The following is a 23,323-nucleotide window of genomic DNA, read 5'->3' on the forward strand; positions in this document are numbered from 1 at the left end:
AGGGCATGGGAAGCCTGCAGGTTTCTTTTCCTGATTTGAACAGCAGCTGTGTGCTATAGTTACTCGGGCAACATAGTTCTTCAGATGATAGGACCTTGTAGCAATGATTGCACCAACAAAATCTGGCATTCTCACTTTTATATTAAATTTTTTTTTTATTGAGATGATGTAATTACAGGCATTTTAAAAATTATTTGCAACTCACTGGCCCTGAGAATAGGCTTTTTTTTGTTTGTTTGTTTTTGTTTCGTTACATTCATTTGATTCAGTCCCATAGCCCCACACCTTAAAAAACCAAAAAGCCATCATCAATAAAAACAGACTGGGATTTTATTTAAAAAAAAAAAAAAAAGACCTCGAGCTCCAACTGCTGCGGTCTGGATTTGCACATGGTTGCAGTCTGACAGGGAGACCTGGAGATCGCACGCGTGGGGTGTGAAACCCTGGGGGGGATGGCAGCAACATAGTGTTCACAGAATGGGCCCCAGTAGTGTTCTTTGGGTGGAGAGGCAGTCAAAAGGCTTCAAACGTACATCAAGAAAACGTTCTGCTGTGAAGCTGCGGCGCGGCCTACCTGACCGGCCTGTGGCCCATCGGACCGGCCTGTGGCCCGTTCAGACATGCAGCAAGTAGATGGCAATGAACGTCCCGCTTAACTCCAGTGTGGAGATCCTTTGTTGGGTTTTGAGGTTGGAAGGATGACCTCTGGAGGTCATCTGGTCCATCCTCCCTTGCTCAAAGAGGGCCACCAAGGGCCAGTTGCCCAGGACCATGTCCAGGCAGCTTTCGTGTGTCTCCAAAGATGAGACTCTTTCTCCCTGGTTCCCACTTGTGTTGGCAGCAAAGGCAGAAAGTTTGGCTGCTTTGTTCCTGGTGAATCCTACACTGGGGAATCAGAAACAGGGGCGGGAAGGTGGGTGTCAGGTTTGGTAGAAAGACAGTCGGTTACTTTCCTACCCCAGAGGGGCAGCCAAGCATTCCTGTCAGTCAGCGCTTTACTGCTGTGTTTGCACACCACGGGATGTGAGGTAGATGGACACCTGTCCTCTGCCACTGCTCAGGCCTGTCGGTTTGTTTGCAAAGGCACTGCTGGGAAACTTGCTCCCAGTACCCCAGAAGCAGTTCAAACCCTGCAGCTCCCACCGCAGGTGCCAAGCCCCCACAGTTCTGGTAGCGGCAGTGGCACCTGCGCCATTCGTGCCACATGCACACCAGGCAGGAGGCAGGGGATGGCACTAGCCAGGAACAGCCTCTGGCATCACCCTGCTCCAAAGTTCAAAGGCCATTTGTCATTCCAACTAGCATCAGCCTTGAGAGACCACCCCTCTGGCTGGGGTGGTGACATGTTAACTGGAAGAAGTTCCAACAGCTGCCAAGGATTTTTTCCCCCCTTTGACTCAGATGCTGCAGGTGAAAGCGAGCACTGTTTCGGCAAAGGTGAACGTCTCCTCTGCAACATTTCCCCCAGAGCATTTCCCTAAGGGACAGCACGTGGGATTTCAGGACTTCTGCTTTTCCCTGCTTTACCCAGCACTGAGGATGACCTTCCTTTGCTAGCCATACACTGTGAGCATGTGGGCTTCTACCAGTGGGTTGTCCCTTGATCTCTGTATTTTGCAGTGTGCACCTTGGCTGCGACATAATTCTGTGGCTCATCAGAGCACTTTATTTTATATAGATGGTCCCTATTGCCTCCCCTCCCTGCCACCCACTTCCCCCTCCCCCCCACCTCGTAACAGCAGCTGCGCAGGTGACAGAACATACCGCAGTTATGCAGGTGTCACAGCCAGAGCAGCACAGGATGCGAATCCTCCTCTGCACACACTTGGTTTCTTTCTCTCCCCATGCACCCTAGGAAGCCCAAGAAACCAGCAAGAGCCTTTCTTTGCATCGATACTTCTGATCACACTTCACCCACCATTCGTATCCACCTCTTCACCCCAGCTCCCACGACATGTCCGCAGCTTGGGTGCCCCTGAGTGGGGGGCGACAGAGCAGAGTAGCTCCTTGGTCCCTTGGTTTCAGGTCTGTGACCACTGAAGTCCCTCAGTGTCTCCCACCCTCACACCTCCTGAGCTCCAAGAACTTCAGAGTCGCAGCAGAGAGGGGTGACAGGCTGCTCGTCTTTCTGACACATGCCCCGCGCCTTTTGTTTGGAGGCAGAAAAAGTCAAGCACAGGGCGTGTGGGGACTCGGAATGTACTGACTGTGATGTAACAAAAACTCGTGGCTGGGAAAAGCTTAGGGAGAGCTGTGAGCCCTGTCATTCCTCCTTGTGTGATGCCTATCTACATCCCTAACACAACTGTTCCCTCGTGCGACCTGTGATGCACTATGAAGCCTTTTGGGAGACTGGGCTCTCTCTCTTCCAACACAGGGGACACTATTCGGTGCTGAGTGCCATTTTTTTCCTGGATAAATTAACCCTCCTGTTAGATATGTGGAAAGACCTAATGCTGTGTTGGTTTAATAGGTGCTAAAAGCTCTATCACGGGAACGTGCCTTGGTGTTTTGTTGGAACAGATTAGATTAGCCCATTGATTTTTATTTTGTTTTCCCATTTCTTGTCTGCACGTTCCCCTAAAAGAGCCTTTCTGGTTTTAATGAACCCGGGTGGACGTGCTTTCTTCCAGCCACCAGGTGATGCCTGCAGTTTCTCGATGCATCCTCTCTCGTTGGAAGCATCATTTCTGCTGCTGGATCTTCCTTCTGTCAAAAGGACCACTGGTGATGGATCCCTGGACACAGCAGACTTTCCTGTCATGGGGGTCCAAGCAATGTGAAATGAAAAAGGCCAGTAGTTTCTCTTGTACAGGGCATCAAGGACTGCTGAGCTTCCCGCGACCAAACCAGGCACAGCTCTTCACCTCACACAGAGCACCCTCCCTGCAGCAGACTGAATGGGGAGCGTAAAGAAACAGGTTATCTTGCAACCAGAACGAAACCAAAACCCAAGAAAGCAACAGGCTGCAGGATTTCTTTTTCTTTCATCTTTTAAATCATGTTAAAAATGGGCAAGCTGAGACGAGCTCCCTTGATGGCAGAGCTCTGCAGTTGGGGAGGGCAGTGGGAGGCATAAAAAAAAACCCAAATCCCAAAACAAAGCCAAAATCAATTACAAGATACACGTACAGCTATTTGGTCTCTAGTTCTCTACCATCAGCTCCCGGATTGGTGACTCAGCTACTTCTCCAGCAACACAAAATGATCCTTGAGAGGTTTCTGAACAATACAGGCCATGTGATGGGTCCCTTTGCTTTCTCCCTACGATGTCAGGAAGAGGCCTTCACCTTTCACCCCAAAAATGCTAACAGGTATTAACAAACACCCCTCCCCTTTGTAATTACAGATGCTTCAGCTCTTGCTTTGTTATAGAAAGCTTTGAGCTGATATTCTGCGCTGTGGATATACTGTGGGGGTTACAGGCACACATACACACACACACACACATATATATATATGAGAGATGTTTATATATATACATATATATGTGTTTGTCCCTGTCCTCTCTCCCCCCTGCTCCATTCTATCACTTCTTTGCTAGAGGGAGGGAAAAGGTCAACATCAGTCTATTGCAGAGGTTTGTCACGTTTATTTTTCTCCTCCCTGGAGCACTTAGGTGATTGGTTTTGGTCCATATTCCAGCAGTTAGTAGCCACTCGCGGGACTCGTCGTGAGCCCTATCATACTGTGCTGGCAGGATATCCCAGCCTACACGTGAAGGGTGACTCCTCTTCATCTGACAGGTATGTGTGGTCAATTCTTTTGGTAGCTTCAACATGCTTCCCCAGTGGCAGCACATGTAAATTGATGGGAGCGAACTGGAACCCTTGAGCAAATCCCTCCCGTGACGCTATTGTTTTACGCAGTGTTATGTCATGAGACTTGCACAGAAAATAAGAGCTCTATTTCCATAGGAAAGCCTTCAAAAAAGAAAAAAAAAAAAAAAAAAGCATAATCTGATGCCTTGCCCTATGTGAGATAAGGAAAGTCAAACTGCATGTTTATTAGGGAAAAAAAAAACCCAACAAAACCCCCCAAAACTGAAACAAACCAAAAAGAAAGAAAGAACTCAAGGGAGACTTTGTAGGAACAGTGAAGTAGTGCATAAGTCCAGGCTTTTTCCCCTTTTCTGCCAGCACCACTTCTGCCTGTTAGTTTTGTTAAGGTGCTTCAGGTCCTGCGTGGTCTTCAAGCTAAGCGGCGACCCCAAGTACTGCTTCTTCTGTGTTGCTGCTTTCCCTCCCAAACCGTTCCAACCATCTGGGCAGATGTTTCTCCCGTGGACCCACAGAGGCGGCGCACCAGTTCCCTTCAGCACTCATCTTCTTGGTATATTTGTTCATCCAGTTCCTGGGACTCAAGGTGCTCGAGGCGGTCTGTCCGGCCACTCATAATCTCATCTGGGGTCTTCATGAACCTGCAAAATAGAGAAACAAGTGGATTTCCCAGTGATCTCAGCTGTCACCTTCTCCAAGATGTTGAGGCCCCTGAGCTCTACAGCTCCCAAATCATCTTTGCTGGGCCTTAGCATGCCCCAACTTCTTCCCTACTATGAAGGGAAACAACAACAATGAATCACAGGCGTTTACCCCTCCTCCCTGAAAGTCCAAATTTGAACCCACCCCGTAGTCTTTTCCAAAGAATGATATTTACTTCTTCTCCCTCATATTGTTCGCAGTCCTCAGGTAAGATGATAGTGTGCCACAGGTACACCCATTTATGGTGTTTGCTGGCAGAAACATTAAAGAACCTTTATGGCCAGCATACCTCAAAGCAAAAGCGCTTCCAAGTTGGGGGGGGAGAGAGAGAGAGAGAGGGAGAGAGGGAGAGGGAGAGAGAGAGCACGAGTGAGCTACTGGTTCCTGCAGGCTTGTGTGTAGATAAGTGAAGAGGAGTAAGAAATACCAAAGGAACAGTGGTGGAAAAAGCCAAGGACCACGTCAGAACAAGCTCTGGGAAATGGAAAAAGCCTGGAATGACAAAGCTTTTGGGTGAGGGAACTGTGAGCAAAGACAGTCCCTTCCCGTGTGACTGTAGCAAGCTTAACTGTAAGGAAGCAGTCTCCTCTGTAAATGAATGCCACGGCTCCCAGCACTCATGTCCTGACGCAGTAACTCTGGGGGGGGGGGGGGGTGGGTGGGTTAGAAACAGAAACTGCCTCTGGGGAGGCATGGCAGCAGAAGGAAATGGGAAATGGAAAGGACATCCACCAGCCTGCAGATCAAGTCTGCAGCCTTGATCTTTGCCAGGATGCTTCTGTGTGCCGCTGCGCAGCGATAGCACGGACAAGCTCTGCTTCTTCCTTCTGAATTTAATGGCACAGGAAGAGGCGAGCGGCACAGACAGGATGAAATCCTAGTTTCAACACCAGCCACTTTCCTAACTCGTAAGTACTTCTGGAGAAATGTGGATGAAAGATGTTTATGCTGGAAGTGTTACAGAATTTCAGTGTCTCTCATTAACGATGTACTGGCTAACGTTCAGCAGTACAACATCAGAGGAGCTGATTTTAATTCAGGTTGATGATAAGCTCAGTATCCTCGCCCCAGTGAAAACAAAACCAACTGACAGGAGCCTTGTTACTCTCACTGACCCAGAAAAATCACTGCTGAAGCTAATGGGCACGACAGACCTGCCTCCTCTTCTGCCTCTGAGGTTATAAAGCTGAGGGCTTGTTGTCTGAAAACTCCGGAGCCTCTCAGCACATGCACAGCACAGCCTGGAACTAACCTTTTGCCACCCCTTCTAATTTTGGAAATCATGTGCACATATGCATTTAGAAAAAAAGAAAATCCCAACCACCAACCCAACAGAAGCCAACCAGAGGGCTGTGACTCACTGCTGTGTCACTCCCATCTGCACTCCCAAGAAGGCTGCTGATAGGAATGGCATTCTGGTGGTGAAAACCCAGCATTCAGAGGTGGTGAATCAGTCCCTGGCTAGTCAGTGAAAACACACCAAAGCCTCCGGGCTAGACTGTGCCCCGATTTAAACCCCGATCCCACTGCCCTCCCCACCTTCTGCCTGCTCCCATTTCCTAATCCATGTGGGAAATGGGCTCATGTGAACTGTACTGCTGAGCTCCGGGTATTCCTACTGGTCTGTGTTTTAAGTCATGAGAGGGAACTCCAAGCATGGGTATTTGTAGTAGCATTTAAAAATCACCCCAGAACTGTAAGCTAATGAAGAAACAGTATCTGTGACTTCTTTTGTTGCAGAAGACAACACAGGCAAACTATTAGAAACCCTTCTCTGACTCCATTTTACTTAAAAGCTCTGTACAGATATCAGCAGATGACAACTGCCTGCAAGTTACTTATAAAGTCACATTTCCTATTATTTTTGTGCTTGCAAGAAATAGCCAAGAAAGGCACATTAATGGCTTGATTTTCTGCAGCTGTTCTTTTTTCTCTTCAGATATAAATAGGTCTAAGCAAACAACATCAATAAGTTTTTATTGGGAATTGTGCAAAAAATGCTTTGTGTTTTTTTTTCCAGTTTCCAAAGGAAATGAGGTTTATACACTCATGCTTTATGCTCCCTGGTGACCTTTGAATCTGTTGGTCAATATTGGACAGGTCTGACAGAGGAGCTGAGGTCTCCAAGGGTATTAGGTTTCTACAGTTTTGAGAAAATAGGCAGTCTGGTTAAGAAGAGGGGGACTCCTGGTTTGTCTGTGCCCCCATCAAAGGAGAGGCTCCAAGATAAGCACTTGCTCTTCAGCACCCCACCCCCTGGGCAGTGCAGTCTTCACACAAGGCCGTAGCGACCCGGGCTCGCTTGGTACTGCTGCTGCTGGAGCAGCCTTGTTTTAACTTTCCTCAACAACCAAAAAGTTAAAAATCAGGCAATGGATTTTGCCTGTGATTCCTCCTTCCCCTCACTTTCCTTTCCCTCGCTCTCCTTCTGATTTTGCCTGTGATTCCTTCCTCCCCTCACTCTCCTTCCCCCATCTAAGTCTCCTTGTAAGAGCTGACATAAACAAGACATTCCGCAGAAACCTTTTCAGCTGTAGATAGTTTGAGTGCTAATGCAGTTCTGTTAGCTATTTAAGAAAACAAACTCCAAGGCTGCCTTCCTATTGATATAATTTCCATGCACATTACTGGATCCAGACCACTGACATCAAAGCCATCTTTGGTCTGAGTTCAGTGCTCTGTGGGTCAGGCGTATGCTCTAGGATTCGCCCATCTTGTCTGAAGAGAACAGGAGACCTCTTGCTCTCTGCCCACCAGACTCAGCTCTGTACAAGTAGCTCCCTGCTTTAGCACTGTTTTGGGCTCTGCTTCCTAAATTCTTGGTGGTACCCTCCAAACCGATGCATTAGGTTTTATGAACGGCTCTTGCAGTGTTGCCTGTCTTCCTTGAAGGCAGCACCACTGAAGGCATGGTCTTGTGTTCTGCTGGTGCAGTTGAGGGAGTGCCTGATGCCTGCTGAGCTTTCACTGGCAGCTGTGTTCGAGAAGTGAATCTGAAGTGGGTTTTCCAGCAGTTTGGCTGAGATTATGAATCATTCAGCTATGGTCTTAAACAATGGCACAGCCTGCTTGCAGCGAGTGAAAAGACTTCTATTGACTCCACTGATCATTGAAACAGGCCCATATTTTTGTAAATTGGTGCAGTTGCCCTGAAAGCTGGGAAGCACTGGTCTAGACAGCTTTTACAAATATATGCCCATTGTCACCCGTGCCGTAGCAGTGGCGATGAAGTATCCCCCACACAATTCAATCCTCCATCTTCAAAAACTAATTGTCTGTAGAAAGGAATGGCAAAGAAAAGGAAAAAAAATTACCTGAACAAAAGCCTTTGTCCTGGCTCCTTCCGGATAATATTTAGTTTGTAGTAGTGGCGTAGGGCTCTGGACATTTTCTCATAAGTCATATTTGTTCTGTTCTGTTTTGTTCAGAAGAAAAAGGGAAAACGTGATGAGAAGATTCATTAAAACCTTCCTAAGCCCCAACAGGAGCTGCAGAATTATCACAGCTAGTTAAAGTAACCAAGTCAGCTCGAGAAACTACATGTTCCACGCTCCTGCTGTTTGCAGGCCCATCCTGCCCCTCCAGGCCCCATCACCAAATTTTTGATGGGTCTCTCTTCACTCAGGGCAATTTTAACAAGAAAACCTACACACAAATTCCAAGTGAGGTTTTCCTACAGTTTCTTAGATCCCAGCTAACAAAAGCCTTCATCGACCGCGAGAGGAGACATTAGATGGAAGGAGACGCTCACGCTAAATGGGATATGACAGGCCTGTTCATAAATGAAACCACCTTTCCCAAAAACACAAGAAGAGTGGCTAATGACTGAATCTGTCAGCAATCTCTGCTAAGAGCGCTGCTCCTCTGGGATTCCCCTCCATTAACTAGTTAATGCTTACGGAGCACTGCGGAGACTGAGAGCCTGTTTCTCCTCTTGCCATACACCTGCAAACTAAGTAGCTTCCTTAAGAGAGCCTCCTCTTTGTTTTGGGAGCTGCTGACCCCAAAGGCCACAGCCAGAGCAGCACTGCGGGGTGACAAGGCTTGGCCCTGCTGAAGCTGAGTGTCACAAGGCAGAAGTGACGGGTGCGGGGAGAGACATTTGTGGGCAGCCCCCATAGCACTGGGACACTATGGGGACAGCAGCATCGGTTCCACAGGCTACGTAATACAGAGAAGAGCATTCTTCTGGTACAAGGAGCACTGGTTCCCATGCTGGCAAAGAAACTCCCAGCAGAGAGGTAACTACACTGGCAGCGCCACGTTTGCGTGAGCGCAGAGCAGCCACCTTGCCAGGGGCAGAACATGCCCAGCTGGTACAAGCAGGCTTTTCCTCTGCAAGGCTCCCTGCTAGGGGTGTGGCTTGGCACAGACCTGTCAGTCCAAGATGAGGCAGAAGTCTGTCATGTTGACCTAACTTTACCAAATTAGACTAATCTGCCTGTCTGAGATGCTCCCTAAGAGCGGAACCCCTCGTTTGCCCTGACAGCAACAGCTCTGCTTAGGGAGGCCACATAAAGAGCTGCTGTAGCAATTAAACACTAACGACAACGTTTTCCCTGTAAAATCTAGACTCCACTCACTGGGAAGCCCCTGAAATACTGGGTGTGCTGTTTTCCATTTCTTACATGCTGAAAGGCCACTGTGTTTCCCAAGTGGCGAGTGGTCTAAGTAGCTTCAGTTTCAGACACCTAACATGAGACGTGATGGCAAGACCTGGTGATTAGCGTGAAGGTGGGGTAAGGGCAGAACTCTCCATTCCCAGCACTGCAGCCAAAAACCTCTAAGAGAGATGTTCTTGTAAGCTGTGAGTCACATGAGAAAATCTCGACTATGTATACTCATGTACAGGACCAGAGAATAGTTGAGGTTGGAGGACATCACCTAGTCCAGTCCCACTGTTCAAAGCAGGGTCAACCAGAGACGGGTACTCAGGACTGTCTCCAGCTGGGTTTTGAACATCTCCAAGAATAGAGATTCCACAGTCTCCTATGGGCAACCTGCTCCAGTGTCTGACCACCTTCCTAGTAAAACAGTCCCGGACCTGGGGTCTCATGAAAGGCAACGAAGGGAAAAGCAAAGCCCTACACCTCCTCAGGCCATTCCTCCCCAGGTGGGAGACATTTCATTGCCCATTGTGAAATTCCCAAAACTCCTGTTAGGCTGTTTCTCCACCATGTCCAGATCCCTCTGGATGGCAGCACAACCCTCTGGTGCATCAGCCATTCCACCCAGTTTAGCACTGTCTGAGAACCTCCTGAGGGTGGGCTTCATCCCATCAGCCCGGTCATTAATGAACACGGCCCCAGAATCTCTCTGAGCTGACATCACTAGTGACCAGGTTTTGTGCCATCGCTCACAACCTTTTCAGCCCTGCCGTTCAGCCAGCTGTCAATCTACCTCACCACATTCTTGTCTACATCACGCTCAATTAGCTTGTCTATGAGGATATTATGGGAGACAGTCTCTAAAGCCTTCCCAAAGTCAAGATAAGCTACATCCACTCTTCTCCCTGCATCCACCGTGCTGACCATTTCGTTGTACACGGGTATCAGGGTGGTCAAGCATGGTTACCCTTTTGTAAATCCATGCTGACTACTCAGATAAGTCATACGAGTGTACTCATATGCATACACTCATACAGATATATCTATACATACTCAGCTCCAAACTGCAAAAATCAGTAACTGCTTTCCAGAGAACAAAGCAGCATCACCCTCAAAAGCACCCTCTTAAGAGGAAATACTTAAACCTGCGGCATTTAGCGTCTGTCGCAGGACAGCATGTGAAATCCGAATGCTGGTGCAGCCAGGCACACAGACAGAAAGCTCCTGAGGAGATGTATACATACAGCTCCTTTCAGACCACATCTAACCAGAACACCCTTAGCATCAGGTTTCAGGAAGGAATGAGATGCCTTGAGAGAGCAGGACCGTTAGCTGTTGCACTCCTTGTAATTTCATAATTAACTGCATTTATAACTAAATGCCTTAAACCAAATCAACGGGTTCTCTATAGGTTTTAGTGCTTGAGGCTGGATGATTTAGATTTCTAATGTGTGTAGATTGGAAGAGTACAACGTTCCAGCAGTAGAATGTATGCACATGCCTTCTTCCTTTCCACCCTGGCTGTAAGTGAATCCAGTGATGCTACAAGAGGTGAAATAGGAGGAAAACTGCATCTCTTCCTTACCTTGTGGTTTCCCCACAGCCGGGCCAGCCCGTTGGGATCCACTATCCGAAATATTTTGGATTCCTTATCTTCCCATCGGATGAAATTTTCGTACCGGCTGTCAGAAAGCAGCTGATAGACATAATCCCAAAGCAACCTACAGTCTGTAAAGAGAGAAGCAAGAAAATATTGACTTTTTTTTTTTTCCCTTGGGATTAATACTGGAAACTTTTGGGTGGATATGTAGTGAAAGGACATTTGGGATTAGGGCTGAAGCAGTCACTGTAACCTGAAATGCAAATGGCTTGGTTGGTATCAACTGATGCTTGCAAAATGTACTGGAATATACAGCCTCCTCTGACACTGACTGAGCATCTTTATCACAGTAAAAGCTGCATGAGGTGACCTGCTGATTGTAGCTGTGTGTTTATCAGTGTTCTGATGCGCATGAAACTGCTGGCTGTTACAGTGGGGCAATCAAGACTCCTGCAACCTCCTCTCCCTGCTTAAGGCTGTACTGACACGAGGGGTCTGCAGCATGGGCAGTGTTACAGCTTTCCTTTGTGCACTCCATGTGATACAAACCTGATGCCTGCTACCCTTTTTTAATTTGCTTTCTGTTTTATTTTTTAAGATTCCTGAAAAAAAAAAAACAACCCACCCAAGTATTATAATTACTTGAGTGCTATTGAGAGGTTAAATACTTTCTATTTGGATAATTGAATTCAAATTTCCTCTTGGCAAACACTCTTTAGGTCGCTAATTAAAGGTCTAACAGATACTTAGGTTTTAGTTTAGTGTTTTTCAGTTTCATGGCAGTCTCTTGAGACTGGGGAAGCCAAGAGCTGAGCTGCTCCTACTTCCTGCTCGCAAGGTGCGTGCGCGCCGCACAGCACAGCACCTGGCAGCCACGACGGGTGGAAAGCAAACTGGGCTGAGCCGGGGGCTCTGCTGCTGTCAGAAGTGATGGGGGCTTTGCAGCACCACCATCCCCATCCCTCAGGTGGCTGTACAGTTGCATTTTACTGTGACAGCAAAACCAGCCTCTGGGAGACGGCCTGATAGCGTGGCTGAAGGGCAGGCAAGGCATCTACCTTCTAGGTGCTAAAAGGGATCCCGGTCAGCATGTCTTTCTATTCCTGCCTGTCTGGGGCTGGCACGTTGTTACCAAGGGGATGAGGACATGCACAGTGTGAGAATATACAATGCTTTTTGAAAAGGGACGTGAATAACACACGTATTTATCACACCAAAAACAGTTAGGCATTAACATTACTGATGGTATTTCCCTCTTCTGACCTGTAAAGAGTACCTGACACCTCTACTGTCTCTAAAAGCAGAGCTTAGTTTGTCAGTGCCCCTACTCTCCCCTCCTGCTCTTACAGAGAACTAAGCAGGGTGTTTTGAAGAGATGACATCTGGTAAAAATTGGAGGTTTCTGTTCTAGTGGAAACCCACCCTGATGGTCACCTCATCCGTGCCATCTACAAGTGGAGGAATGTGAAAGGAAAGAGGCAATCCAAATTTTGGTTGGAAAACCCTTAATTTCACTAACATTTCTTCAAAGAACAAAATGCCCATTTGCATTTTAATTTTTCCTGGGTTTTTTTTTTCATTCATGTATGTGGATGTTGTTCAGTGATAGCTCCCTCCCTCTTACCCTGAATAACCTGCAACGGGGACCAGGACAGTTTGTGTTTGCCACTGACCAGCCCAGACGGGTCCCTTCTTGGCACACAGATGCAGAGCAGCTTTCCTTCCCCTGTCCCTTCAGCCCAAGTCGCATACACAGCCCAGCCGCCTACCCCACGGCTGTGGGTAGGAAGCAGGTAGCTGGCTGCAATCAAATGCCAACACCAAACACTGCTGTGGCTAGCCCCTTGTGCAGCCCTGGGCACAAGTGACTTCAAAGAATCACAAGTTACAGTCATAGAATCATAGAATGGTCTGGGTTGGAAGGGACCCCAAGGATCACAGAGTCCCAACCCCCCTGCCACAGGCAGGGCCACCAACCTCCAGGCCTGGATCTACACAAGGTTGCCCAGGGCCCCATCCAGCCTGGCCCTGAACACCTCCAGGGACGGGGCATCTACTACCTCTCTGGGCAGCCTGTTCCAGCACCTCACCACTCTCTCTGTAAAAAACTTCCCCCAATATCTAATCTAAACCTTATTTCCTTTAGCTTCAATCCATTCTGCCTTGTCCTGCCACTGTCTACCCTTTCCCCCTGGACTGCACAGGAGAGCTGTGGAAGAGCGTGAAACCAGAAGTCTCAGGCTATCACTTTAATATCTGTCCTCTTTCTGCTCACAAAGTCACAATGCACAGTTCTTCCATCACTTTTCCACATATAATTTTTCACACACACACACACACACACACACACTTACTTTTCCTACAAACACACATATTATAAAACCACCTTTTTTTCTAGACTTCATTTCTAAGGGAGAAGGGAAGGGAGATTATATTGCTCTGCTGGTTTGTGTCCTTTAATTATGTGGGAGGTGTTCAGGTAATTGGGTAGCAAGGGCCATGTAAGTGGTTCCTTGACACACGTGCAATTAATTCCTGAACTCTTTCAATGACAGGCTGTATAGAAAATGTGTTTTTAGTGCAAGAATCTTAATTAATAAACAAAATAAAATAAATTAACCACCTTTTTTTATTTTCTTTTGCCTTTGATTTCCCTAGCTCTGACTCCCCAGGGTGTATTTTACCAGCTGATGAGAGTTGGTAATACTGCTGTGTTCTGAAACCTACCTTTTTTGTTTCATCATCCTGTGCCATGTGTGATAACTTTAACAAGAAAACCCGCAGAGCCTATGTCAACGATTCATGCTGAATTCACTGCTTTCTGCCAGCATTTGCCAAAGATACCCATGCTTGCTTTCTGCCCAGTCCTTCATTAAGATCACTGTAAAAGTGATGCTATTGTCTGGGTCACTAGTGAATAATTCATCGTGACCATCAGAATCACAAGGTTGGAAAAGACCTTTAAGATCACTGAGTTCAACTGTTCCTGTTCTATGCTAAACCATATCCCTAAGTACCTGATATACCCTTCTTTTAAACACATCCAGGGATGGTGACTCAACCACCTCTCTGGGCAGCCTGTTCCAGGCCCTGACAACTCTTTCAGTGAAGAACTTTTTCCCTAACATCCAATCTGAACCTGCCCTGGCACAGCTTTGTGCCATTTCCCTTGTCCCATCTCCTGTCACCTGGCTGAAGAGACCATTGCCCACCTCTCTACAACCTCCCTTCAGGAAGTTGTAGGTGGTGATAAGGTCTCTCCTCAAAGCGTGTAGTACTGGCCTGAGCACCCATGCTAGCCCCACCTCATCTGCAAGAGAAGTCCATCTTGGTAGGAGCAGTTTCAAATAGGAAAACATTCACTTCACTGATTTTGCTTGTGCCACTACTGTTAGTCCTGCAAGGAGTGGCCCTCATTGGGGTCAGCTGGAGGTATGATGCTCCCAGAGGCACATCAATGTCAGGTTCTGTTATATTCTTGACCTTGCAGACCAAGGCAGACCCTCCCATTATACTAACTTATAGCTAATATTTACAGTTCTGCAGAGATACTATTTACCCTAAGCTTTACTTTCACCTTATTATTTGTAGTAATTATTTTTAACCAGTAGTATACTGCCAGTAACTCTGGTCTAGAACACTTCCAAGCGTATAAATACAACCCTTAGTGGTGGGGATAGCAAACCCCTAATATTCCTTCCACAGTGGCCCCTGGAAGAGTTTCAAGGAGCTGATGGCTCCTTGACACATGACTGGAACTGCACATGCAATGTGCATCAAATGGTGCTGGGGCTGCACATTGACCTCTGTGCAGCCAGCAAGTCAGTTCTAGCAGAACCCAACAGCTTTGGTTATTTTCCACTGGCTCTCACTGTATGCTCTCCCCACCCTGGCACGTGCCCCCCCTCCTTCACCAAAACAAGAAAGCACAAACAAATTCAGCTCAAAATGTCTGGGTGGCAAATTATTGGACTAACAACAGAGCTCCAGACGAAGAAGGATTCAAGTGCAGATTTGTTTTTTGTTGTTCACTTAAGTTTTAGAATGGATTCAGGCTAAGCTTGAATATAAATACTTCACAAATGAGAAGAACTCAGATCTGCATCTCAAGATCTTCACAAGAAAAGTCCCAAGCAATCAAGGGCCCCATCCCATATTCTAAGCAGACTGAGCTGCTCAGACTTGCAGAGGTATTTAGTAGGCTAGTGGAATTTGCAAGAAAACCCCAATCACCCAAGTATCTTAGACCTCTAAATCTCTGTTTGCTTCAACAAGAAAATTAAAAATTCTTAAAAATTCTGCTTGGCTCCTACAACCATTTAAAAAGTGGTCTTCAGAAGCTACACTTGTCTATCAGCAAATTTAGATACATGAGTTAGTTGCAATCACTTCACGAGCTGGCAATGCATCAATGCAACTGTGGCAGCTGTGCCTGAAGCCACTGCAAATAGGAAATAGAAAGCATGAGCTTTAACACCAGTGGAAAAGATTCAGGCTCACTTCATCTCCTCTCACCTCTGCTGAGCGCTATGAGCACACACACTCTGTGTTAGCGTGGACCAGCTGATGCTTGGCAGCACAGTTTAAAGTATGAGCTCTGTTTGCAGAGCACCTCAATCAGTTTGCCTCCTCTCAAGTTTCCCATGGGACATTTGAGCATAGGCACACAGGATTTTTTTTGTTTTGTTTTAGGCTACAAATTATTTATGCCCTGGGATATCTTTCTCCACAGGTTGCATGGCTAAATAAAAAATTATAAAAAACATTTTAAAAAGAGGTTCTGGGGGGTCTCTGACAGAGAAGCAGTAACTAACTGATCTACCTTTATCAGGTGAGTAGAAACCACAGGTCAAAAACTAGCTGGTAACTCAGAGTGTAATGGATTCGGAGTGTAGCAGAGCGCATCTAGAGTCAACCACAGCCTAGGAAACTGGTGAAAACCCAAGAAGAGGCAGTGCTAGGAAATGCTACTGAAAGCAGCTTCTCCACTGGGAAGAGAGACACCTCCACAGAGGGCTGGTGAAGACAATACAGCAAGTTTGCACCCTCCAGGAAGATCAAAAGGGTTCCATGTATTTTCAGGAAGGATGGAGAAACTGAGAGCGGGACCTGCATGTGGATGGTTGTTTTCTAAGTGTAAATCACTTCTCTGAGGAAAGTTTGGATTGTGTGAATGACTCCACGAAGACTGAATCACTTCCTTGGCTGTCAGAAGGCCTCCAAAAGAGCAGTCGCACGGGGGAAGTCTCCACAGGGAGACTGCGCTGGCTACGGAGTGATGGCAAAAAAAGCATATGGATGTTGCTGAGGCCCTGCAAGTTTAAAAGTGTGGGAGGTTCAACAGGGAAGCTGAGTCAGGGCTGGTACCTGAATTGTTTGGGCATGCTGCAATTTCCTGCTTTTGGCTAAAATAAGCTTACTTAGAGAGCAACTGTGTTCTCTGCATCACAAGGAAACATCATTTCCCCCTAACATACACACGTGCTTTTTTCTTTTTGCTTTCTTTTTTTCCTAAAGTGGACTCAGGAGGTTGAATTTTGTACCATCTGAAGGTAAAGGGATTTAGCTGTTGAGAGCGTTGGGACTGGCAGCCACTAAGGCAATGTGGTGTCAAACAACCCAGCCAAAGTGGGAAGATGGCGAATGGCTCCCAGCAACATGGCAGGGCTCCCAAATCCTGGTATTTCCATGTCCCACCGTTTTCTGAGCTGTGCAAGCTCAGCTGGGCAAGACTGAACTATGTAATTAGCTGGGAATTAGGGTAAACTGTACCTCCAAATGGAGAGACATAGCTACAAGTTTCTTCCTGCAGTTAATGTTTCTAGAGGGATTTTTATAGTTGTGCACAAGGTAGTGATAAGGTGTTAAGAGTACTTAGCTGGCTCTCAAAATGTCCCCCATAAGCACTGCCCTACATGTGCAAGAGGCAGCAGTTTCCCATTCCCACTAATAACAGCCATTTATTGCACAGTCCCGAGGTCGGCAGAGCTGGAGTGAAGAAAGCCTCGGGGGCTGCCTGCCCGCTCAGTCTCCTGGCTGCACTGGGCTGATGCACAGGGCTGATGGTAGGCACAAGACAAACAGGCAGCCGCGCAGGCCCGGAGAGGGTGGGGGAGAGGAGACAGAGCACTTGGGGTTTGGGGAGAAGAAGGAAATCTCTCCCATAAACAGCAATTGCTGGCTTTAAACCTGACTGGTAGCAGCACACTTGCCTCCTTGCTCTAGTTTAAACCACCCCTTTCATAGAGCAGAAGTGCCCAACCTCAGCCACTCCTCCTTGGCACGGTAAAACTCAATTTCTCCTCTCTGGATGAAAAGCTCTGTTTACTGCCCACACTTAGAGCACTGCTTCAGAACTGATAGAAAACATGGGGAGACTGTCATATTGCCATTAAGAATCCTTTCTGACACTGTGTGAGTGCATGCATGTATTACTGACTCTTCATTTCAAATATCCTTTAAGTCTACAGGCACAGTCTTCTGAATAGACGCTTAAAGGAAAACTGGCATATAAATACTTCCTAATGGCTATATGACAGTAATACATATATCCCTTGGAACACAAATACCACCTCAGAATGATCTATAAATTAAACATTATGAGCCTACCATTCTGACACTTCTCCAACCATTAAGATGACAGCGCTGGTATCATTTGGCCAAGGTAGTCTTAATGTTGCAGCAGCGTGAGGTCTTGCATCTGTGCTCCCTTAGACTAAGTAACACTGCTAACAACACAGGCACAAACATGCTAAAAATCTCCTTTGTTCAGAATGTAATGTTTCCCTGTGCTGCAGTATTTCCTAAAACACACGCTGCATCTGAGCCCCCCGTTGTTTGAGTGGGGCCCATGGTGCAGAAGCAGAGCTGGCCCGCTTCGTGAATCAACTACGAGCATCTCTTAACCACAGAAATGTTCTGCAAGACCCACCCACATCTTGCGCTGAGGCTCATTATATGAAATGCATTCGGTCTGGCTGACGACTTGGAAACTAACATGGCTTCAAGGAGGAAGAGATCGTGCCAAAGTAACGCTGTCATACTCCCTCTGACATCAGCTGAGGCCTTACCCCTTGCTGAGTAGGTTAGCCTAAAATGTCTCCAGCATGACTCCATTTGTCTGAAATGGTTCTGTGATTTCTACCAGCTGAAGAGCTCTCCCAAGCTCGGGCCCCTTCATTTTACAAGGTGATTTGCACTTCAGCTGCATTTGTTCGTAGTGAAGCAAACAACTGCTGCTCACAACTGAGACTAATGAACAGAACTTCTCTACCAGCTCCCTGATACTCTGGTTTCCCTAAGCACACTGGAAGAAGTGTGGCTAGGAGCGTAGCTAACGTGGGGATGCTCGTGGTATCAAAATGGCAAACTGGTAAAATCCAGATGGCCGTAGCTGCTGAGAGAAAGAAGTCCTGATATCCCTTCCTCCTGCTGCTTACCTGGTGCTGGCTCTGTTGTTAAGATTTCTCCATGAACTGACTTAAATCACTTAAACAGAAGAAAACAAACCCTGAGAAACACGCACTAGCTGGTTTTCTGATGTTTGAGAGCAGAATCTGTCAGCAGGAAGATCTAGTGAATGCTAAAACCAGCACCGTGAAGATGACAAGAATACACTGGCAGAGTGGGCAAGGGTGGGGAGGGAAGAGGCCCAGAACATCCTGCAGACATTCAACCTACTGCCTGTGATCAATTGCCCGTGCTTGAGAAGGTCAGTAAGTCTCTGAGAAGACAACAATACTTTGGGGCTTGTTTAAACTGTAACCAGAACCAAGAAATTGCAAAGGTTAATGGCTGTTCACTTGAATTGAAAATAAAAAAGGCTGGGAGAGAACTCCTAAGGCCTAATTGGGTTCAGGCTTGCCATGGGTATGAGCTCTAATTGCATTTTAACCACATCCTAAGCTGGGCAACATGCAGAGTTTTCTGGACAAGTCAAATGGACCTTTGGGCTACCTAAGTGGTGCATGAAGCTAGTCAGGCTGGCCAATACCATGATGTGTTTCAGGAGTATTGTGAGAACTACTCAGTTAGCTTGCTCTCATCACACAAATGGAGAGGGAGGAAAGATAGAACTGGTGCAAAGCAGAGGAAAGACATATGGCTGGACCTTATCAATTCACCCCACCTGGATTCTTGCTGTAAATCTTTTCTATGGAAAAAATAAATGAACAAACAAACCAGCACACTGAGAAAGACAAACATGCTACAATAGGATTACTGCTGTGTTGAGACACAATCTATCCTCAACATCTACCTAGTTCTGTGACATTTTAGCAGACAAAACTACAAGAAAAAGTAACCAAGTCTCATGATTAAGGAGTTTAATAACTCTGAGGACTGGAGGAGTACTGATCCAGAGATGGAGGTGGCCTGATCATCCCCATACAGAATCACAAGGTTGGAAAAGACCACTGAGTCCAACCATACCTGTCCTCTACTAAACCACATCCCTAAGCACCTCATTTACCCATCTTTCAAATACATCCAGGTCAGCAACTCAACCACCTCCCTGGACAGCCTGTTCCAATGCCCAGCACCACTTTTGGTGAAGAATTTTTTCCTAAAGTCTAATCTAAATCATGCCTGAGCCCATTGCCCCTCATCCTATCACCTGTCACTTGGGTGAAGAGATCAACACCCATCTCTCTACAACCTCCTTTCAGGTAGTTGTAGGTGGCAATAAGGTCTCCCCTCAGCCTCCTCTTCTCCAGGCTAAACAACCCCAGTTCCCTCAGCCTCTCTTCATAAGGCTTGCTCTCCAGACCCTTTACCAGCCTGGTTGCCCTTCTCTGGACACACTCCAGGACCTCAATGTCTTTCTTACAGTGAGGAGCCCAGAGCTCTACACAGTACTCAAGGTGTGGCCTCACCAATGCTGAGTACAGGGGCACAGCCACTTCCCTGGTCCTGCTGTCCACACTATGTTTGATACAAGCCAAGATGCCATTGTCCTTCTTGGCCACCTGGGCACACTGCTGGCTCATATTCATCCTGCAGTCAACCAACACCCCCAGGTCCTTCTCTGCCAGGCAGCTTTCCAGCTACTCTTCCCCAAGCCTGTAGCATTGCACAGGGTTGTTCTGTCCCAAACATACGGTTATCCATGTCCAGGTTACTGAGGGAAAAGAGTTTTCTTTCCATGAATGTTGGCTGCTGTTGGAAGCAGGATGGTAAGCTGGTACAGTACAGCCAATGTTTCTATGTGGAGGAACCTCTTGACAGAAAACTGTTTGTTCTGCTCAGTAAATTCAAGCTGGGGCTGAGGAAAGAGGTTGCCAGATCACACAATGCAACAGTTGTATGTTGCTTCTGTCTTGTACCCAAACGCTGAGTAGGAGATCAGGCAGAAGGAGAGCAGAAACCTGGGACTGTCATGCTGCAAACAGTTGTGCTGTGAGGTGGTAAAAGTAACAGAGCAAGATGAGATCAAGCTCTGTCTTTGGCAATAAAAAAGTGTAAGGGGAAAGAAGATCCAACCTCATGTGGTTGTAGGAAAGAGCACTGAAATCACAAGGAATGCCCAATCCTCTCTCAGAGGTGTTCCTTGGATCTGGAGTCTACCAGTTGAAAGGTCTACATTTGCATTAACATAAACTGATGTAAACTTTTGTATGCCACTTCTAATTGATTAGTATTGAAACCAGAGTTAAATGGGCTTCTCTCTGAAGAGACTGTAACATCAACAATGTTAAGACCACAGTGTCTTTTCCTGGTTTGACTAAGAGGGTTCAAAGCAATGCGAGCTTGCTTTGTAGAGAAAAATCTGAATTATTTTTGTGAATCAACATGACTCTAGCCTCAAGAAAGTGTGCAATAAACAGGGGAATTATAGGGGCATGTTTTCATTAAAAGGCAAGCTTCTTTAAAAAGTGTTTAACATCCTGTTGACCGCAATGGAGTCTGAGGGTACTCTGAAGCCACTTACCGCATCTGTCTAGCCATGGCATGCAGATGCTGCAGTAGAGAACAAGCAGGATGACTGACCTTTCAACGTGGCTTGGTCAGTCCTGGCTTCTGAGTGTACCTGAGCCAGCCCTGCCTGCACTTTCTGCTCCTGTACCTGCGCAGTAAGAACGGAGGCAGCTGTAACGCAGGAAATCTGCAGCCAGCTACCCGAGCTACTGCCACTCAGCTACTGCTCCAGTCTCGCTAGTTGCACTGGCAGGGAAGGACAATTTCATGCTGAAATTAATTGTTAATGCCATGCTAGGATGACTCTCAAGGTCATAATGAAAATTTCTCCTATGACTATGAACTCTGTGAGTTGACTCTCACCCACACTTTTGCACTCTGCCTTTCCACAGAGGGCTTGGAATAGATGTGGCACGTACTGCAGATGTAAAAGCACACATGGCTGCAGGGGCCAGTGATTACACAGTATTACACTGTCACTGGCATAGCCAAATTGGAGTGACAGGCCATGGCTACACCAAGATTCACAGATTCTTTCAAGTATAAGCTGCTGCCATACGGGAAGGAGGGTTGGCTGCCTAGGAAGCAGGGACTGAACCTCCACTGCAACTCAGTATGCTAAAGCAAGGCACTGTTTTGGTTTTCTGTAGTGTGCCAGGCTGTAGCTTCTGTCACAGTTGCCCCAAAGTCTGGGCTTCACAAAAGCCCACCAGTCAGCACCCTATGCTGTCAAACCCTGCCTCATGCCAGTGGTGAAAGCAGCCCTGGCAGTCTCAGGCATGTACACAGGTAGTCTCCTATGCCACTAGCAATGATAGCTGCTGTCTTAAAAAATCAGAATACTTCTAAAGAAGCACATGACAAAACCTGAGTCTCTACAGCTTGGTTTGTCAGTACTCATCTTTCTATAAAGGAGAACAGAGCAATAATTTTCAGTTTAGGTAAGAATTCACTGCAGTGAAACTCATGATGCAATTTTGGAAGGGGGGATAAGTAATGAATGAAATAGCAATGCACATCTGAGCCTGAGGGCTTGTGTACACTGAGAACACGACTGTTGTGGGCCTTTCCTAATATGAAGTGCCATGGCAAGTTGGTGTGAACATGTCTGTGCACCTAAGTCACTTTCTTCTAGAAGAAGAGTTCTTCTTGCAAACTAGTATTGTCATTCTGGAATAAAGTCACCTACCAACTACCAAATGACTATATGAGGAAATCAGGTTCAAGCCTTTACTGCTAACACCCACTGTGCTCACTGCCTTACACATGTAGGCAATTCATAACTTCACCAGAAAAGCTACGAGAAAGACTGATTTGGGTTCAAGAATCCAGGTTACTGTCCCAGCAGTAGATGGGCACAGCTGGGCAGGTTTGGGTTTTGCTTGGAGGATATGACTGCAACACCAACACAGAAGTGACTGTACCATGGAAACATTACGACTAGCTTTAAATGCTGTAACAGACAGAAGCAGCAGCAGAGAGCTTGGGTGTTATGTACCCAGCCTCTCAAGTTTATGGCTAGCTCGGGCTGCTCTCACAATGAGATGCTCACTGAAGAACAAATGGGGAAATACCAGACTCATCAGCAGTGCAGAGTATTGGGTGTTCCAATTTAAAACTGGATAATACATGTTTTTAACAAATTGGGACCTGTAGATGTGAGGCATTATACCATACCAAGAGGTGGTACTAGCCAGGAGATCTGGAAGTACATTGAACCTACAATGCTGAGTGGGGGACTGGCCAGAGAGTGTCTACTGGTACGTCGTAACGCGTAACTTCATTCTGCTGTGCTGGACAGCGCTCTCCTGCCACCCCTGCTTCTGATCATGGTTTCAAGGCTTGACAACACCTTTCACCCTTGTGTGCCATTCCTTTCCTTGTATTTGCTATGCCTCTTTGGATAGCAAACTCTTTGGAGCAGGGGCTGTAGCACAAAACAGCCTATAGATACTCCTGTGTTGCAAACAATAAAAATCAAATGGAAGAGGAAGCTGCATCCCTTACGTGAGGGGTAGCAGTATTAGGTGCTGCAAAACTCTGAACTTTCTCAGTTATGCTTAGTTCTTGATTTTTAATCTCTTTACTATACAGACATAACCCTTCTTTGCCTCCTTTCCCACACTCCCTCCCTACCAGCCAGCATATGCCACTGCACAGTAACTATGCCTATACAACTATTTTGTAGAAAGGAAAATAAACTGATGTGGTATAACTGCATTTGCAGAACGGATTTTGCTGGTATATCATTTTTTAAAATAAAAGGACCATCCTGCAACTTGACACAGTCATAAAAGCCACATCAATGCACCTGGAGCAAATGTGGGCACTGGGAACCTGGACCTAGTAGATAAATTGAGAAGACATCAATGACCAAGGTACCACATGTGGTGACTTGCAATGTTTAAGCTCTAAATATCTACTGTTACAAATCTAATAGCTCAATCAGCTGAGCTTGTTTTTCTTACCCTCCTTTAAAAGAAGCTTCCCAGGTGAACTCCAAAGTGGGAAAGAAAGAGTACCAGTTGATTAGCAGTTTTTTTTAAGCAAAAGACTTGTGAAAGATTCACTCAACTAACTCCTCCTGTCTTTCCCCCTCCCACACAAGTTTATGAGAAGTGATTAAGTTCTTCAAAGGGGGAGGAGAATCCCTATTCCTGTTGCCCTCCAACCTCCCTCCCCACACGAAACAACCCAACTACTATCCTTACAAAGCTCTG

General features: G+C 46.6%; 1 protein-coding gene across 1 annotated transcript in view; it reads right to left on the bottom strand.

The window, feature by feature from the left end:
* Positions 1-3,758: 3,758 nt before the first annotated feature.
* ETV6 (ETS variant transcription factor 6) overlaps positions 3,759-23,323 on the bottom strand; it is a 140,220-nt gene continuing 120,655 nt past the window's right edge. The window contains exons 6-8 of the mRNA XM_084275304.1: positions 10,674-10,816; positions 7,796-7,896; positions 3,759-4,420 (exon numbers count right to left, since the gene is read on the bottom strand). Of these exons, the coding sequence (XP_084131430.1) occupies positions 4,315-4,420; positions 7,796-7,896; positions 10,674-10,816 (350 nt within the window). The 3' untranslated portion in view covers positions 3,759-4,314. The remainder of the gene's footprint in view (positions 4,421-7,795; positions 7,897-10,673; positions 10,817-23,323) is intronic.

Source organism: Gallinula chloropus (assembly GCF_964237585.1).
Source record: "Gallinula chloropus genome assembly, chromosome: 1".
Classification (NCBI taxonomy): Eukaryota; Metazoa; Chordata; class Aves; order Gruiformes; family Rallidae; genus Gallinula; species Gallinula chloropus.